The 20700-nt window shown below is 33.5% G+C and overlaps 2 protein-coding genes across 2 annotated transcripts; one reads left to right on the top strand and one right to left on the bottom strand.

The window, feature by feature from the left end:
- Nucleotides 1-157: 157 nt before the first annotated feature.
- On the bottom strand, nt 158-5347 carry LOC111503903 (eEF1A lysine and N-terminal methyltransferase homolog). The gene is made up of 8 exons (XM_023158332.2): nt 5143-5347; nt 4966-5088; nt 4477-4912; nt 3806-4068; nt 2931-3114; nt 1763-2261; nt 603-731; nt 158-541 (listed from the first exon to the last, which is right to left on the bottom strand). Exons 1-8 carry the CDS (start codon nt 5232-5234, stop codon nt 267-269), a joined length of 2001 nt encoding a protein of 666 aa, XP_023014100.2. The 5' UTR covers nt 5235-5347; the 3' UTR covers nt 158-266.
- Nucleotides 5348-6971: 1624 nt separating this feature from the next.
- On the top strand, nt 6972-17425 carry Caper (RNA-binding protein 39-like protein Caper). Its single transcript, XM_023158333.2, has 7 exons — nt 6972-7132; nt 7223-7280; nt 11316-11374; nt 13401-13995; nt 16208-16474; nt 16529-16881; nt 16994-17425. The coding sequence occupies exons 2-7, from the start codon at nt 7227-7229 to the stop codon at nt 17280-17282; spliced, it is 1617 nt and encodes a 538-aa protein (XP_023014101.2). The 5' UTR covers nt 6972-7132; nt 7223-7226; the 3' UTR covers nt 17283-17425.
- Nucleotides 17426-20700: the final 3275 nt, after the last annotated feature.

Genomic DNA, 20700 nt, shown 5'->3' with positions numbered 1-20700 from the left:
TGTTTCGCCATACAATGGCTTCTTTAGGCGTGTCTTTACTAACTACCTATATAGAATATTGTTAGTAAAGTTATGGATTTTTATCGGTCAATTCCATCATATATGGTATTGTTTCGTTTTGTCTTGTTCAATTTTTTTTTGTCATATAACACTGACTTGTCTTATGGATAAACAATTTTTTTTTATTTAATTTTTCTTAGAATTATATACATTTTGAGATCATCAAATTAATAGATAATCGAATTTATTTTCATAAACTAGCTGTGTCAAATCAATATTGATTGACTGACCAGACGGGTCATGAACATATCTAAATCTACACTATTTTCACTGATGTTATGTTTTCTGAAAAAGTTATTCAGTTCTCTGCAACCATCTTTCAAAGTGTCCATTTTTATCTTGCTCTTACTGCAGATGAAAATTTCATTCAGATCGTCTTGCAGCTTGTAAGAGAGGATAGCTTCAAAATGTTTCTTTATATTATTCAATAGTTCTGGCCTCATTGACTGATCTCTAAGAACCACATTCACAATGAATAATCCTGGAAAGAAAAAGAATTAAATTTCCTAATTCAACTGCGAAAAGAATAAGAGTGGTCTCACCTGTGGTTCCTAATATTTCAACAACATTTTTTAAAACACTTTCATCCAGGAATTGTTTTGGGGGACAGCTCAAGCCAATTGATGAATCTTTACTGTCGGCATCAAACAAAAGTGCATCCAATTTTTCACCTGCAACCAATTGTCAAAGATCAGTTTATTGAATATCAGCCATCAGGTTGAGTTCCGAGAAACGTTTCAAAGGATTGACCATATGAAAATTTTAAACATGTTTCACAACATTGTTATAAGCGACAAAACGTGTCAAACAAAAAAGCTTGGACGATTTTCATCATCTCAAGTAATTGTTTGCATAACAATGTTTTAAGATTTCAACTGCAAAGTGGAAAATGTGTTTCAAAGATTACTTAGAATGCATACAAAACTGTATCGAAATCTTGAAGGCAAATATTTTGAAAAACAACGAGACAGTTTATTTCAAAAAGTTTTTTCTAATATGTGATTCTCATATATCTGTGAGAGCACTTATTAACAGAAGTACAAGATCTGTTCAAAAAATAAGATGAATGTTCAAATTTCGTGGAATTAAGTTCTCAAAAAAACACTTGAAATGTTGACAATGGCATACGATGATTGTACCCTGAGCAATGCTCAGGATTTGTATAAAAGGGTTATAACTGGTGACAAATCATGGGTATATAGTTATGACATCGAAAGCAAACTCCAATTGTTTCAATTGAAGAGCCAAGACCAAAAAAAGGAAGCCTTTTTTCATCACCGTGCCGTAGTGCATCAGGAGTTCTTGCCACATGGTCGTACAGTCAATAAGGAGCATTATCTTGCGAGAAGCAATACGAAGAAAACGTTTGGTATTGTGGAAAAACAAGTAATGGCTTTGGCACCACGATAATGCACCTATTCGTTATTTTTGTCTAAAAACAATACTGAAATCGTTCCTCAGCCACCGAATTTACCAGATATGGCCCCTTGCGACTATTTCCTTGTCCCTAATTTGAGGAGACCCATGAAAGGAAGGCGTTTTGCGACGATTGAGGAAATAAAAACCGAGTCCCTGAGGAAGCACAAGGACATACCAGAAAGTACATATCAGAACTACTTCAAGGATTGGAAAGTATCATATCTGAGGGAGACTAATTTTTGATAATCATTATTATTGTATGTGATTATGAATGAATGTATACCTTTTTCAGCAGTTTCTTTCAAATACTCTATTCCGTCTTGAATTTTAGCCTTGAGTTTGTCGTCCTGTTTGAAACCGAACCAGTTGGTAGCTATATTCAGCATATCCTTGTCTATATCAATGCCAAGGAAACAACTTTTAGGCAGAAATTTGTGCAGAAATGAACACAATCCACCTCCACCAAGTCCTACTACAGCTACCAAAGCTTTGTGTCTATTCTTACATGCTACATACGTTGCCATGCTCATGTAAATATGATGTCTGCAAGTGAGATACATCAAATCGATAACTTCCTTTACGGCTCCTCTTCTAGATTTAATAGCTCTCAATTTGGCTTCCGATTGAATAACTAGCTGAGAACTCATGAAAAATAATCTTCTATATTTTTCTTCATTTTCTGTCAAAACATCTTCTATTACGTATTCTCCTGAGATCTCCGAATGGCCTTTGTGTCTTATTATTCGATGACCCACATCAGATCCAAGGGATAGAAACGCTATCTTGAAACAGAAGTAATTATGAAGTATAAAAAAATGTTACATTTCAAATCTTCAGTTTTGTCTCCAGAAAATGAATGTCGTGGAGGAATCATAATATTCATTACTATTTTAACGGTACAAACAAAAATTACTCATTCACACAAACGTTCTGTATGAGCGTAGCACCATCTACCAAGCTATTAAATTCAAACAGAATCCCCCATTTCAATATCAATTTTTTTAGCATCTACTTTTATATATACAGACAATGAAATTCCATATTCTTGAAATGTATGTTGTTTTAAAATTTTGTATTTTGTGACGTACTTTTACAGACAACGTATTATACTGTTTTCTGTGAAGTAAATTAACATACCTATCTATCGGAGCCCAAAACATCGATGTAAGTGAAATTTTACCTTCTTCATATTGTGAATAATGAGATTCAATTGAATAATGAATGTTTTGAGTAGAAACTGGATAAGAAAAAGTTTTCATTTAAAAGTATTTGTTTCGAAAGTATTTTTTCTTTTGTGTAATTCAATGTTTATATAAAAGTAGTTGTTTCAAGAGGATTTTTCCTTCCAGTTTGTGCTATAAGTTACTTTTCTTCACGATCTACACATCTTTGTAAAGAGATCATTTAGAATGTTGATAACATTCAAGATTAGCTTCTGTTTGAAAACTTACCTTTTTATTTTTCAAATGCGATGGGGCCAAGTTACATACTGTATCAGATAACTCCTTCTGAACTGCTTCAAAAGATTCATATTTGTGCTCCCTATGTAAGGTTATGATTGCCAATCTGTTGAATTGTGTAACATCAACTAATTTTTTTCTTCCAGCTTTTGTAGAAAATAACCATTCGGCTTCTCTATAAGTACAATCAACAATGAACCAAGAAAATTTTAAACATACTAAATATAAATGCTAAAACCATCTTGTTTATTGAAGCAAAAGAGAATCGTGTTACTGGTCAAATGATCAGAATACAGTTGGTTACAATATTTTAGGTAACCCCCATTCTGACTATTCACAAAATCAATTAACAAGGCAGTAATGTTATTTTGAAGACAACAAAGTATATATCCGGTGAATAAAGTAGTAAAATACTTTCCGGTTGGTTTATTGCCATAAAAATCGCCAAACTGCATCATCACATGGTTTTGATGCAACTGAAGATTTGTCGTTACTTATTTCAAACCCCCTTTCTTACAGCTGAAGCATGAATTTCGAGTGAATGAAACGTGCTTTTTCTCTCAACATTTATATGAGACCAAAACAAGTACTGTTCCTAAACACCAGAATTGCAAACACTCTTCTTGATGCATGTTTCACTAGGAGCTGAAGTACACTATTAGTAGTGTATCAGACTTGTTAGCAATTCTGCTGTTAGGGAACATTACTCGTTTTGGATTTATCCTACGCCAAGGATTCCAGTTCCACCTTTCATTTATATGAGAGTTGAAACTAATATATTGGATATTTCATATCAGGCAGATAAACGGGATATATCGAAAACTGATGCCATTGTGCTAACTATGTGTTGACCAACAATTTCTCACCTCCCTTCAGGCACGATAAAACCAGCGTATTGGGAATTTTTCTTTTTTGGAGGAACATCGACAACATATACAGTAAATCTTGGAATCTCTACTCCTTGTTCAAACAAATCTAAAACGACTTCGTTTTCTTCTGCTATCGAAGATCGTTTCAGACCAGAACAAATTAGAGCAGCATTTTGGGAATTCAGTACTTGTGCAATCACATTCTCTTCAGTCTCAGAGCGCTGCATTTTTTCTGATGCACTCAAGTTCACCTCCAACACCTGCAAAGAAAAACTAGTCATTCATAAATTCAATGAATATTTGATTCACACCACTAAATTGAAAATCACATTTCGAATATTCTCATGGAATAAAAAGCTTCTATTTCGCCAAAATAGCCTTATTTTTGAAATCATGGTCTAAATGCTCAGTATCCAGAAATGTATATGTTTGTATATTTCAGAATTTTCACCAAAAAGTTCATTACTCCTTTTAAAACTTTCTATCATACACATTTTCTTGAAAATTTAGCTTTCCGCTAAATGAAACACCACACAAACTACAAACATGAAATCTTATGTTTTTTGTATCAAGATGGAGAAATAGAAAGATATACTCTAATTTACCGTAACTTCACTATTATCGAAACATATGAGTACTTTGATAAATAAATGAAAAATCCACAATACCTTACTGGGCAAGTCTTTGAATTTAGTACAAATTATCATGAATACTGGCATAGTATTCTCTCCACTCTCACTGGCTTTTTGTTCTGCCTCAAAACACCTCACAACTCTGAACATAAAATTGTTTTTTGGAAAAAAATCTAAAATAGATCTCAAGATGTGCTCCTGTAATAGTGATATGCAAATATAGCGACCTCTTATTCGGAGTACCCTGTTGATCTCATCAAAGTAGCTTTTTACTTTTAATAAAGTTGCCTCTGAATCATTGGGTGCTATTGCATCTAATGTACCTTTATCCAAAACAACAGTGAACTCATCATTCGTGAAAGACATGTTCAAAGCATCCATTTGTATGTATTTCAAATTCACCCGCTCTTTTTCTTGTTGAGATAACATTTGTCTGATGACTACAGGAGATATATCAATATTTGTTATTTTGCTGAAAACAAGTTAAAATGTTGAAGAATCATTCAACTGAAGAACAGAACTTACTCATATCCAATATCAAATAAATCTCGTCCCAAACTAGAATTTCCACAACCTATTATGAGAACTTCATCTTGTTTTTTAATGTATTTATGCAGATATTCGGATAACTCAGGATATTCACCATACCTGAAATTGAAACAATATAGTTTGATTTACCAAACAAATTCTATTTGATATTACCATTCAAAGGCTTTAGCACCTCTTTTACGGAAAAAGGTATCCCAATAGTCTTTTTGACTAAATTCTTCTTTTGATTTTGGTAGCAAATTCATTTCTTTATGTTTCGACTTAAGACGAGAGCCGACATGCAAATACTTTCAATATTCACGAATTTTCGTTGCAATGATCTTACCTATGTAAATATAAACCAAAAACCAAAATGAAGTTCTTCTTCGTATTATTATTATGATCGTGCTTACTTAATCAAGCGCATTTGACCAGTGCGCTTCGTATTACATATCATATATGTTGGAATACTGTACATTTATATCGTGCTCTCTTTGGAACGCTCCCGATCAGTTTGGTCGGTGACGATGAAAAACATATATAGAAAAAGAGAAGAAGAATTAGAGTTAGTAATTATTATTGTTGTATCAAGAAAAGATGGCGAAATAAACGTTATTAGAATTATGAATATATGAGTTTATTAACAATATACTTTGAGAAATGGTGTTCCATTCTCATTTAAACACATTTTATTTTGTATCACTGTATCAGGCGTGTGTGTGTGTGGCACCATATAACAAGAATATAACAGGAGCGAGGTACTTACTACTTACCGCCTCTCTGAAAATCTGCCGGTGCAACTAGAGAACTCACCAAGATATGTCATGAAGGTACAATTACAGTGATATTATTCCTAATTTATAAAAGTCTCAGTAATCTTATCATATACACAGTCTGCCTTTATTGAAGAACACCACCACAAATTGATTTTGTTAAGCAAATAATATCATTGAAATGAGAATCAAACTAATTATGATTTTCTCAACACGTTTTTGCTTTCCTTATCATTGAAAAAATATATGTTAAATCTTTCAGACTTCTTGGCAGCACTATTTATAAAATATTACCACAAAAAAGTATTATTTAAAACTAACTCAATTGGGAAATTTTTGGAAGAGACCTTTCGACCTTTGTATAGAATGTGGACAGCTTTCATAGAAATATGAAAAAATTGAATGCATCAGTAAAAATTCTACAATGATATTCAAGCATTTACAGAAGTTTCTTCCAGATACAAACTAGGAGAATAAAACTCGTCTTTCCATCTGTATAGAAGATGTTTCAACTGATACTGAAAACTAAAAGAATTCGTAAACATTTTTTATCAAATTTGTATTCTCAATATTCACGTTCTGCAGTTTCAGTTCTAGTTTCAACTCATAAAGACTCAACCTGAGATTGATCGGGAAGAAATTCGGAACATGTCGTTCAATTCAGAGGTTTAGTTATATATCGGTTCCTCATTCTTGTTATTATTCAGTTAAAAGTGGCTGATGCTCAATTTGCCAGGTAAATAATAAAGAAGAAGATTTTCTCAATGATCTGCCATCTAATCACACTGTATTTAGTCGCTAAACTTAATAAAAATTACTAACTTTCAAAATCTGATGTCACGCAGGAAGCAACTAAAGTAGGATCTATTTCGTAACCTCCAATCCATGTCTCATATCAACAAGTATTTTATAAGTGATACGTGTTTTATTTAAGTTGGTTACTCTGTACCTATAACAAATAAACAAAGTAGCTAATACAGAAAAAATGCATGACTCCAAATTAAGATGCATGCTTATTTCGAACCTAATAAAATAAATTGAATTCAAGAGGAGGTATTTTTTTACGCAATGTTGACAACATTGATACCTGGTTGACAATCCTTACCCGGATCTATTCCCTATTTTTAGTACGAAAATAATATGTCATGTGGCAAAACTGTATGGTGGACTAGGAAAAATTGTGATTGGTGTAAACGTAATTTGTCACATTTGGACCAATCAGAAACAGGAATCTGTCGTCAGACATCTGACATTTGTAGTGCGGAGTTGAGCAGGTAGAAAGCAGAGCTGGGGCGGAATAAAAGTTGATACGGCCATATTGTCAGTCAGTCATTCTATTGATAAGGCGATTAAAGCGAAATAGAAGAAATTTGTTACGGGTATCCGCTAGGGTGAATACTTTTTTACGAGTTGTTAATTTCTCTCAACAAGCAACAACTGAAAATATAGTTTTCAATATTTACCTTTGTCAATGTTTTCAGCAAAATGGCAGAAGATCTAGATGTTGAAGCAATGCTGGAGGCTCCCTATCGGAAGGATGTAAGTGACGTTTTGTATATTTTTTTACTATATAAACTATTTGATTATAAATCACATGTATGTTCATATAGTAATCCAAATGGCAAATCATTGAACTTTTTATATTGTGTGTTCAGACAATTATTGAGACAGCCATTTGCATTGCTTGAATAATTTTGTACAACTTCTACATCAAAACCTAATTTTATATTTTAGACTTATGAGCTTTATTTCGGGCTATCGGCTCCTTCAAAACCCAGGTACAGATACACCTTAGTTTAAGTTTTATTTTAACTATATTAAATTGGGTGTCATTTACCCTTGTCAGTAATGACAGTTGTAGATAATCTCATATTTTTGTAATTATTTTTAATATTGTTAAAGGAAAATTATGATATTCCATATTTTTATAAAAACGCTCATAGGTACTTTCTCATCATAGGGTTGCTGTGAAAGTGGACATCAGAATGCAGCGTCAATGCCACATACCAATCAACCGATTGGTCTCTCACTGCACAAATTATACATGAGGTGGAGTTTTGGAAACTAGTAAAATAGAATTACTCTTGTTTTTTTAAACAGAATGCATATGAAAATTTGTGAGGGTTTTGGCTTGAAAAGGAAAGTATTTTTTCTAGAACTTGCAGTGTACTTATGCATCCAAAACTACCGAACACTCAGTCGTACAAGTGTTTTACTATTTCTCATTCAGATGTTAGATTATGTGAAATTGTTATGTAGTATAATAATGATACAATGTAGGATAATGATAATTTAGTCATCGAATATTATTCTTTACAGTGGATGACTGATTTATTGAAATAACAATATACATGCAGTACCACAAGGCCTGTTTGGTTTCTTATGAATATTAATTCTTTGGCAACAGACATTTTTTTGGGTAAATTACAATTCTAGTACGGGGTGCAACTAAGTTGCAGCAAAGTTTTAGATCTAATTTGCCTTAGATCGTTACGATTTAAAATCGCCTTAGACTATAAAATAGAATCTTAATCCTAATACACTGGTACAAGCGATAGAGTGAAACCTAGAAACTAGGTTGGGCAGGGCCCAATCACCATTAGTGATTGGGCCCTGCTGATCGTATAACTAAAGTATCTTCATTCTAGGTTTCACTCTATCGCTTGTACCAGTGTATTAGGATTAAGATTCTATTTTATAGTCTAAGGCGATTTTAAATCGTAACGATCTAAGGTAAATTACAATTGTTTTCTAGTAACTGCATCTTAATTCACAGTGTAAGTAGTCCACCAGGAATCGAGAAACCTTCATCTAATATCATTGTGGTTTCAGTTTCTCGAAATTTTCAGAAACCCCACGTGTGTATTACAAAAGTGAAATTAATTTATTTATAGTTTACTCCAGTGGTTCCCAAACTATGGGTTGCGGGAGCAATCTGGATGGAGCACGGAAACAAATTAAAACACCTAATACTTTTGAATTGCTTTTCCTATTTTGGATAAAGGCTAGGGGAGAGTTTCCAGTTCTTTCGAACATAGCCTTAAAAGGCTTTGTGGGGAAAGTAACCTGCGTTTAAAGCTTTCAACTCTCAACCCAGCTATAGTCTCTAGTAAATCATAAGCACCAGCTCCATAAGTCACATTGATTACAAAAGTCTCATATTTTCATTTTTTGTATTTGTTTAGTTTTAATATTCTGAATTAAAAGTATTTTTTCGTACTGTATTTTATCTTCAACTATATCTTCTTTACCATTTTCTTTTAGAGGTATATTCCTCAATAGTGAACTTTCACGATAATAATAAAAATATCAGTGATAGTAATTATACTTGATATTATTTAATTTGTGGGTCACGAAAATAAAATCCACAATGAAGGTGGGTCCCCAGGCAAAAAAGTTTGGGAAACGCTGGTTTACTCAAAAATTCAATATCTCATTCCAATATGCGAAATGGCAAAAAATTCATTGTTGTTTATATTCAACCTAAATTACAAGGAGCCTATAATTAACCTTTATATACTAAGAGAACTATTGAATCTTGCATAAATTCAAATCATATACACTCATTCATTTGGTCAAAAATAAGCTGAAACATCGATCTAACATAATTTTAGCTTCAATTTTCAGTTTTTACGTGTGTTTATCCATTTTTTCACCAATTTTACAAATATTTCAGTTTGACTTTTCTGTGTTGCCTGTTGCTTATGGGAGAAGGATCAGTCTATTTTATTTTATTTTCTGACTATTGAAAGTACAGCTTGTCAAATCTAGGAAAAGACTTGATAATTATCTCCATAACGGAATTCAGAAAGCTCTTCCTACATCTCCGAAATGCCTACTTTTCCCCACTAGATTGAGAAAAATGTACCTTTGTCTGTCAACCTTGGAGTACATTATTTTTCATATGACAGACATTCTGTGTCTGCCTCGCCGCGTATCAGATGGGGTTTTCAGCTGTTTAACAGAGCACCACTCTTGCCAGTCGACTGAAAAATCACTCACTGAATGAAGTAATTGGTTTTGTAAAGAGGACAACATAATGTATGAGTGTGTTTAACCTGAGGGAGACTCGTTTGTTTGGGAAGAAACTTTTGGCTTTCTACCACTTAATTATTAAACAGAAAATGTGGGAAACATATCTTTATGAAGAGTTTTTATATAAAGTATTCTCAATATAAAAAAAATGAAACCACATTTATCCAAAATACAAATAACCATCAATTAATCAGATGCCGCTTTTTTTGAGCAACAGGTATAGATATTTCTGTTGCTGAGTTGTGTTGATAACCAAATCACCATTGTAGTTTCTTTAGTTATTTACAGAGCAATGAAAATAACGTTATTTATTTGATATTGACAGACAATTCTGAAAATTGGGAAGACATGTAAAGTTGATCAGTATTAGCTCTGATGCTGCTGAACAAAAGCAAACTGAATAATATTCGATGGGATAGCTGCGGAAATCTGTCAGGACATTCCTCTGATGTATAGCTAACGAGCTATACACATTTGAAGTAGAACTAAATTTATAAATATTCAAATATTTTCATCCTGCATATATATTTTTTATATTAGCCAAACTATTGGATTAATATGACTTGATTCATTGATTTCTTAAGATTCCTATTTCTTCAATGGATGAAACTGGAACCTTTGCCAGAGAATAAATCCAAAACAAACACTATTCCCAAACACCAGAAATGGTTGGTGAAACACGTATCGAGAAAAGTAGTTCTGGTGATTGGAAAAAGGGTCTTCAATTGATATCTCAACCACTCTATTGAATAAATGACACTTTCACAGGAATAGAAATATAAATATTTTCATAATGTTAACACAATTTTGTTTCATAAATGTAAAAACCACAACTACTGAGGAATATCGTAAAAAATATATTTTTTTTTCAATTATCCTCTTCACTGATTTTCAGAATTGTACTATTTTCTATTTTGATTGAAAATCATTTTATGAGTCATTGCAAGTTCTAGAATTTAGTTTTCAGTAGTGATTTTCTAATGAACATGGTTTTGCGAACATTTTTTGCTTTTAAAATTTCACCAAGTCAAATTTTATTTTTCATCATGAAAATTAATATTGAAAATTTGATTTTGCTAAATTTAGAATCTTATTTTGTCACATGTTTGGATGTCCGTAGCCAAAACTCGCTCAAAGTAAGGGAAAGGAATTAAGAAATAAGTCACATAATCATTGAGAATGTGGTCTCATTCGGTGTATTTTTTCAGAATTTTTGATCTGGATCAAGTTTTTCCACTTCGTTCCTTTGTAAAGTCACCAAGACGGTAAGTCTAGTTCCGGCTAGACAGCAATTGTTGTTTCAGCAAAAAACCCCCAGCGTCATCAGCAAAAAAAAGTTAATATTAAAATTATTCAAATCTTGAGTTTGTACATTCGCAAACATGTTCGTCTTTCAACTGGAACATGATTGTGAATTTTGAAGTACATAATATGTTTATTGTAAAAAAAGTGGTAGGTTGTCTTTTTATTATTTGAATATTATTAATGCTTTTTGTTTTTCCTCACCTGTGTGGCCTCTTCACTTTCTGCTGTTCATAGGATGAAATCAATGGAAAATCTAGAGGAAATGGGGACATTGGGAAACGTCGTTCTTCTGAGTGAGTACATTTTAAATTGTTTTTTGTTTGTAAATCATAGTCAATGACAGGGACTTTTTACTTGAGAGCTATTCACCAACATTAAAGGCGGATTTCCACCAAACGAACAAAACATCCGACTTGGACTAGCTTTTGTCTGTTTGGTGGAATTTGAGTTTATTTTCGATACTGAAACAAGTTTTTTTGTTTCTGTTTAACGAAACTAGTCGCGAGTCCTTTTGGTGGAAATCCGTCTTGTGTGCTTCACACAATCAAATCAAATCAAATCAAAATATGCTTTATTACCCAAGATATAAACATCTTATTGGCAAAGTCTAGTAAAGTAAAACATGTATAAGGGACAATTAACAAGTATAAACTTAATGCTTGAACACCGCAGCAGAGTATATGGACAGAACAATATCAAGTCCAGCTGAACAGCTACAAATATAAGTACATGAATTTATGAATATTAAGTAAACGTAAATATATAATTCTACATAATGAACATTGATAGCCATTTTGTGTTGGTTTCAATAACTTGTTTACACAAAGCTACATGTCCATTATTTGATAGAGCCTTGGTAGAATCCGTCCCCACTATAATAGGGGGTATTCTTTCACTTTCTTTCTGAATTTCTTTCCATTATATATTCGCCTTAAATTAATGGGAAGGTGGTTAAATAACTTCTTGCTTTTGAAAATAATAGAATTTTGTGTAAGTAAGTAAGTAATGCACTTAATAATAACCTACAAGTAGATACTGTCTACACAGATTTCTCAAAGGCGTTTGACAAGTTGGATCATAACATTCTTATCAATAAACTTCACCAATATGGATTCGACTCCCAACTCTTGAACCTTTTCCGCTCATAATTAACTGAACGTATCCTATTCGTAGATTATAGGGGTCACAAGTCGTTCCAATTTATTGCAACCAGTGGTGCCCGTCAAGGAAGCAATTTAGCACCTCTTTCATTCTCGCTCTTCATTAACGACATAGGAAATACTCTCTGTAGCAATTTCTTACTCTTTGCAGATGATTTGAAAATCTTTCGGCCCATTACGTCACAGGAGGACTGCTTAATCTTACAAAAAGACCTTGACTTTTTGTACATTTGGTGTACCGAAAATAATCTTCCCCTCAATACAAACAAATGTAAATACTCAAAATACACCCTTAAACATTTATCGTAACTGTAAGAACTTTCGTAGCAGAGACAGTTTTTTAACTCTTTTCAATGCATACGTCAAATCTCGGCTGGAATATGCCTCCCTTATATGGTCACCCATATACAATGTCCACATAAACAAAATCGAGTCTATATAAAGAGGCTTCATGAAATATATTACTTACAAGCTAGAAGGAGTTTACCCTGAACAAGGCATCGACAACAGAATACTACTGAATAAATTTAATATATTATCCCTTCAAAACCGAAGAACCTACTACTCTATACTTTTCATTTATAAACTAGTGAATAACCTTATTGACTGTCCCGAACTACTCTCCCACTTCAACTTTCATGTTCCACGAATCAATTCTAGAAATGAACTGACTTTTTATCTACCAAATTCTAGAACAAACATATTACTCAAGTCACCAGTTGTTGCAATGAGCAAACTTTACAATCAACTCTGTGAAAATCTTGACATTTATTATAAACATATTTTTTGCTTAACTCTCCTAAATGTTTACTTTATTTTATTTTTTGTTTACTCGCTTCAGGTGTTTCTAGTATTGTATTCATGTATATGTATATGTATGTATATATGTATGTGTATTGTGTGTATATAGGCAGATATAAACTGTAACGTGCTTGTTAATAATATTAATATGTCTTGTTATTGGGATTTATTCCTGTTTAGACATCAAACAATTTTTTTTATTATTTTTTTTTAACGTCTAATCAGTCCAGCAGTTCAAAAATTGTTGATGAGATTGAATCAGTCATTTAGTTTTCATTTAGGGTTCAAACAAAGGGTTTCCTTTGACAAAAGAAATTTTACTTGAGGGTTATTTTGAATGTATTTCTGACTTTTGTAGAAAGAAAAGAAGAAGTTCCAGTCGTAGCCGGAGGAGTTCCAGTCGATCGAGGAGAAGTTCGAGCAGAAGTCGGACAAGCAGGCCCAGAGACAGTAGGCGAAGTAGTAGGGACAGAAAAAAAAGTCGAACGCCAGAAAAGAGAAAAAGATCTCGAGACCGCAAGCGGTCTTCCAAATCCAAAGATCGTAGGTCTAAATCCAGAGATAGACGCTCCCGGTCTAGGGATAGAAGAAGCAGGTCCAGAGATAGAAAGAGGCGCGACAGAAAGAGTCGTAGCAGAGAGCGCAAGGTCAGCCCTATAAAGAAGCGTTCTCCTTCTCCAATACCCACAAGACCGATATTTCCTAAAAGGGGGCGTTCGTCTCCAATTGGCGTTCGTAGCACTTCTCCTCTAGAGGAGTTGAGCCCCGAAGAAAGGGATGCAAGGACGGTTTTTGTAATGCAGTTGTCTCAGAGGATACGTGCTAGAGACTTGGAGGACTTTTTTAGCTCAGTCGGTAAAGTGCGTGACGTTAGGATGATTGTGTGCAATAAGACGAGAAGATTTAAGGGTATTGCTTATATTGAATTCAAAGATCCTGAAAGCGTTGCATTGGTATGTGTTTTCTGATTGTTTTTTTCATATATCCATGAGATATCATATTGATAAACTTGATTGAATAGTGTGAACCATTTGAAATGGAAACAACCTTATCAATCTTATCACATATAGTGAAGACACCTGTCCGATATAATCCAAGGACCTTCGTGGTATTAACCAGGGGAGTAGCTGTTTTCTGATAGGTGTCAGACCATAAATCAAATCAAAATCAATTTATTCATCACTGTAAACTCCAATACAATTGCAAGAAAAAAAAAGAAAAACAATGTATAGAGTCTGTTGGACTTGTCAGAAAATAGGATTAGATTAAAATTATGAACATAATATATGTGTATACACACTTTAAATAATTAAACATAGGCCCACTACATACATCTATACAAATATTATACATACTAAACATATAAATTCTACATATTTAAGAATTCTTCTGTGGAGTAAAATGCCATATTTAACAAATAGTCTGATAATAAAGATTTTATTTTCTTGAACTTTCTTATATGACCAAAAATGTCTATAACTTTATTATAGAATCTTATCTGTTGATAATGATTAGAATTTTGACCCACTGTCAGTCTAGAGAACGATTGATGAAGATGATTGCTATTCCTAGTGTTATAACCATGTATTTCATTATTTCTTACCAATTTTTTATTTGTCATATCTAATACTAACAAATATATATAAAGAGATGGTAGTGTCATGATGCCTAATTCAATAAAATAAGGCCTACACGATTCTCTGGGATGTATTCCTTTCATGCAACGTATCACCCTTTTTTGAAGAATGAAAGCATTATTTAAGTGTGCCGATGATCCCCAGAATATTATGCCATAAGATAATATTGACTGAACCAGCCCAAAATATGCCAATTTTAAGACACTGATCGAAACCGTATTCTTTAGTTGTCTAATTAAGAAACATGCCGAGCTCAGCCTACCTACTATGTTATTAATATGTATCTCCCATGTCAACTTGCTATCCAGTGTTATTCCTAAGAATTTCACTGAGTTCAGTTCATGTAAGGAATGTCCATTCAATCTTATCAGATTACTATAATCGTGACGAATATTTTTCGGTAAGAAAGTCATAAAAACACTTTTATGAGGATTTACAGTAAGTCCGTTGCTCACGCAGTACTGGTGAAATTCGGCCACACTTTCATTAGCGACATCTATGAATTCTCTGTTTTTCCCACTAATGCCAAATGTAGTTTCATTAGCATACGCCACTATTGAATTTAAGGTTAAACATACTTCCTTTATGTCATTCACAATTATAATAAACAATAATGGGCCTAAGATGGAACCTTGAGGTACTCCAACACTGACATACGTTACGTCAAATTTGGAATTCGCAACTGTAACAATCTGTTTCCTATCACTAAGATATGATTCAATCCACTTATTAGTAATACCACGAATTCCTATTCGATGAAGTTTCTCGATAAGAAGAGCATGATTGATGGTGTCAAAGGCTCTTGTGAGATCAAAAAATATAGTTACCAGTTGTAATTTACTATTCAATGAATTATAAATGAAAGTGGTCAATTCACTAATTGCTGATAATGTAGATTTCTTATTCCGGAAACCGTGTTGATGAGATGAAATGAGATTAAATGATTCTAAGAAATCAACTGCTCTTCTGTTATAACACATTTCAAATATTTTTGCTACTTGGCTCTGTAGGTTAATATTTCTATAGTTTACGATTTCGTTTCTCGCACCTTTATTTTTAAACACTGGGATGGACTTTGATATTTTCAGGCTGTTTGGATATTCACCTTCAAAAAAGATTCATTTAAAAGATGAGAGAGTGGGATGCATATGATGTTGGCTACAGCACGAAGAATGTCACCTCTGATTTCATCAATACCTGCTGCGGGTTTTGAGGATGTTTTTTGAATTACAGAAATAATTAATTTAATAATTAATCTACAGTGTAGGGAGTTGAGTCTGGCCTTAACGAATTGTTCCTTTAGATGATTTAAAATAATGAATGTTGACCTTGAAGACAAAGATTCTTTTATGAAATTATGTAAATTTGTCAAATGTCTAATGAAATAAAAAACATTCCAAACAAACCTTTGAAAAATATATGATTTATAAGGTTGCTTCCTTCCTTTGTAATAAATAATTTTCAAATTCAGAAAACTTGAACGAATTTGTATTTTTAAACATTATAATTTTTTTTTTTGGTATTGCAGGCCCTTGGTTTGTCAGGTCAGAAACTCCTAGGAATACCAATAATCGTACAACATACACAAGCAGAGAAAAATAGAATGGGTAACTCAATGCCAAATCTTATGCCTAAAGGAATGACAGGTCCAATGAGATTATACGTGGGATCTCTGCATTTCAATATAACGGAAGAAATGTTGAGGGGTATTTTCGAACCATTTGGTAAAATAGATAGTATTCAACTTATACAGGATCCAGAAACTGGAAGATCAAAGGGCTACGGGTTCATCACGGTGAGTAACCAAAGGTATTTTTGTGCAATCGAACTTAACATTTTTTTCTTTCAGTTCCATAACTGTGATGACGCAAAGAAAGCTTTGGAGCAGTTGAACGGATTTGAGTTGGCCGGCCGCCCAATGAAGGTAGGAAATGTTACAGAGAGGCTTGATTTGCAGCAACAGGGCCCTTCGATCTTAGATTCTGACGAACTTGATAGGTCAGGTATAGATCTGGGAGCTACGGGTAGGCTGAAGCTCATGTTCAAGCTGGCCGAAGGAGCCGGAATGCAAGTTCCTCAAGCCGCTGCCAACGCTTTGAGCATGGCAACAGGACAGCCAGTTGTACCTCAAATACAGACACATTCAACGCCGCCCATTGCCACCCAGTGTTTCATGTTGAGTAATATGTTTGACCCGGCAAGGTGAGTTGCTAGCAACAGAGATCAAAGGTTTTCTTCAATACTTTTTATGCACAATATTCCTTGGATTAATTTAGAGGATTTATAAAAAAAGTATTGCAATTCTATTTTGCAGTGAATCCAATCCACACTGGGATATTGAAATAAGAGATGATGTCATTGAAGAATGCAACAAACACGGAGGTGTGCTTCATGTTTATGTTGATAAAGGATCTCCACAAGGAAATGTTTACGTCAAATGCCCTTCGATAGCAACTGCTGTAGCGTCAGTTAATACTTTACACGGACGGTGGTTTGCTGGCCGGGTGATAACTGCTGCCTATGTACCGCTACTCAACTACCATTCACTGTTTCCTGATGCGATGACTACTACACAGTTATTGTTACCATCTGGTAGGAAGTGATTCCACACCATGGAATGTGTTTTCAATTGTACCAATATTGATTTAAGTTTGTAGATAAACTATTTTATATTCTGAATAAGTATTCAGATTTACTTAATTTTTAAGATTTGTGTAATATAGTTCTTTCTAAGAAAAAAATTAAATTCTTAATGTGTTTTTTCTGTAAATCAACTGTTGCTCCTTTATGAATGACAATCCTCGGACATTGAAACTTGTGTGAGCTAAGATTTAATGGGATCTTATCTTTTAACATGTACAAAAGACGGACAATACTTTTTTGGATGTGATTGACAATGTTTTATGGCGAATTTTATTACTTCCATTGCCTAATATGAATTGAAATTTCTAAAATGACAAGTAAAAATTAAAGTTGAAAAGAAAAGCTGATAATATATTAAGAAAATAAACCCTGAATCGTCTTCAGGTGATGATTGGTAGTCAGTCATCACCCGAAGACGTCTTTAGGTGATGACTGTACATAGGTACAGAGTGTATCTTGAAATGAAAATTGTTTGTATAAGCATTTCCCACCAAAAGTTTAAAATAAAAAAATGAAATGTCACTGGGGCGTAAAAGTATAATTCTCTCCACTTTCTATGTAATTGTATTAGATTTTCACTTTACAGCTGACAGGCATGCAAGGATTTCCCTTTTTTATTGAACTCTGTTCAGGGCCGTCGCCATGGGGGGGGGGAGCCTCCTCCCCTGCTTGTTCGACTTGGAAAATTTTGGGTCGTGAAGAAAATGGAAAAATAATAGTAAAAAAATTAATAAAAATCAGAGAAAAGATAGGGAGAGGTAATAAGAAAAAGGAAATAACCAGGAGAAAGTTGGGATTTCCCGACATGCATAAGTTAGAGATCCCATACTTTGAAATTCTGAATTGTTTGAAAACTTCAAAAAAGTTTAATTTTTCCCAAGTAAGAGAACAGTCCACAAATTTTGAAGTGACAATTTTACAAAATTCCCAACTTTTCGCTGTTTGTTCGACTTGGAAAAGTTGGGAAATTTCGGGCCGTGAAAATGAAAAAATAACAGTAGAAAACGATAGCACAATATTTTTTAACTGTTGTTTCCTTTCATTTGTATTGAATATTCCTATACATGGTGGAAGACCAAGAACCTTGGTCCAAAGTAGAATAATTCCCATTATTTTTATAATTACCAAAATTCATTTTTGTTTATTGCATACGCGCATAAGCATTCAGCCAAGCTTTAGATAGCTAAGTAAGAAAATTAATATATTATAGTAGTAACTAATCCCTTGGCTTTCATTTTTTCGAAAGTTAGTTTTTCTTTTCACTACGGCCCTGACTCTGTTATATTTTCAATTATTTAAAGATGCTCATATCAAATTTATAAAAGATAGTCTGTTGAGCTGATGGAATTGATGTTTGGATCTATTTTCTACACAATATCAAAGTATGGTTAATTGAACGTCCACTGTAGCGCATTAGGATTTGTCCCCACCTGATATACTGTTTCATATCTAAACCATTGTCTAAGGATTCACCTTAGACAACGTCTAAACATAGACGTAATCTGTGACATGGATTCTAATATAAATTGTCGATTGTGCAACTGCCATCTATTAAGCAATAGCACAAATAATGTGTAGTACAGCGCTCAGGTGGATGTCTAAGAAAGTAAACAAGGCGGAAAACTGGTGCGATAATTATGCAAATCATAGTATAAATATCTTTATAAATCTAAAGAAATGAACTTTAAATGTTCAAACCCGTCTCGGATATACCAACAAAGTAGGTCGGAAAACAACTACTCCCCTGGCTAATACCACTAACGGCGTTGGTTTATATTCGACAGGCGTCAGTGCAGGAATCTTCACAGAAAATGTCCTGCATATGCAATACAACTGAAAGAGTCGACCCTCAATTTTGGAACGGGCACACTTGCAGACCGGTTTCGGGCTCCTTAGCCACTCGTCAGTGCAAGATAGTGACAGTCAATGATATTCCATAATTGAAAATCGAAATTCTTTTAGAGTATTTTTCTGATTGATTCAGCCGTTACTTGATGAAGATCTATAGTAATTTCAAAAACTACACCTCAGGATTTGATCTTCACAAACTTTTAGAGTGTTTCATTCCTCTTCTTAAGTTGGAAGGAACAACAAAAATGTCACTCCATCTAGTGGACGAGGTACTAATCAACTGCATATCCGAAATTTGCCCGATTCCTCTGAATAAGAAAGAAAAACTTTATTAGTCAGTGGGCTATGCTTGAAGACAGGCAGTAAACAAATTTAAAGAAATGAACTTATAATGTTCAAGCCCGTCTCGGATATACCTACACAGTAGGTTGAATGGACTGACGCCTGAAAACAACTACTCCACTGGCTAATACCACGAATGGCGTTCGATTATATCCGAGACGGGCTTGAACATTTAAAGTTCATTTCTTTATATTTGTTCACTGCCTGTCTTCATGCATAGCCCATTGACTAAATAAGTAAATATATACTTTGTCCAAATCTATGGATTGTAATTTCCCTGCGTTGTTGGTTTTTATTCTCCGAATGAAATAGAAATTAGGTTGATTTATTTATTACAAAGCTATTTTTGATTGTTTTCCTTGGGCAAAGAAATATGAGAAAAAAAAAACATTCTGTGAGAGTAGACATAACTGAGGGAATATGGCAGGTTTGGATGTGATGGATTATTGTTCACGTTTTCATCAGTGGAAATATCACATTATTTATAAATCATGAAGTAGACAAGGATTGTGTCCTTACTACTATCAGTTATTTTAAACTCAATCCTAATATAATAAATGAGTTTTACTGTTCTATTGCTAAACAGTTGAGTAGAACAATTCATGCTCCATATGATCCATTGATCAACTTAGACAATATAAAAATTCATGACAGTCTTATTTTATATGACACTGACCTTAATGAATTGTTCAAAACACTTCATGACATTGAGAACAAAAACACGGCCGGATATGATGATATTTACGTTAAGATTCTTTTGAATTTACCATTCAATGCTCTAGAAACTTTGGTCGCCCTTATTAATACCTCATTCAGATCTGGCTTATTTCCTTCTTCCCTGAAAACTTCCGTTGTCATTCCAATACATAAAGGTGGTGTTTTAGATAATTTCTCCAATCTGCGTCCTATTTCTTTAATACCGACTTTAGCAAAAATTATTGAGAAATTAGTCAAAGTACATTTTGATGAATTCTTAAAACTGCACTGTATTATAAGCAAAAACCAGTTTGGGTTTCAAGAGGAAAAAGATACAAATGATGCTATCTTCTCTTTTTTATATGAAATTTACTCTGAATTGAATGCTGGTGAAGTAGCCGCCGCAATTTTTTACGATATTTCAAAGGCGTTTGATTGCGTTAATCATAACATTTTATTAACAAAACTTCATAAATATGGATGTAGAGG

The sequence above is a fragment of the Leptinotarsa decemlineata genome, unplaced genomic scaffold (genome assembly GCF_025532065.1).
Source record: "Leptinotarsa decemlineata unplaced genomic scaffold, Ldec_3_MD MMD2_tig00000882_RagTag_RagTag, whole genome shotgun sequence".
NCBI classification, from domain to species: Eukaryota; Metazoa; Arthropoda; class Insecta; order Coleoptera; family Chrysomelidae; genus Leptinotarsa; species Leptinotarsa decemlineata.
Note: the sequence above shows the minus strand (reverse complement) of the source record. Positions and strands in the feature narration are given on the sequence as shown.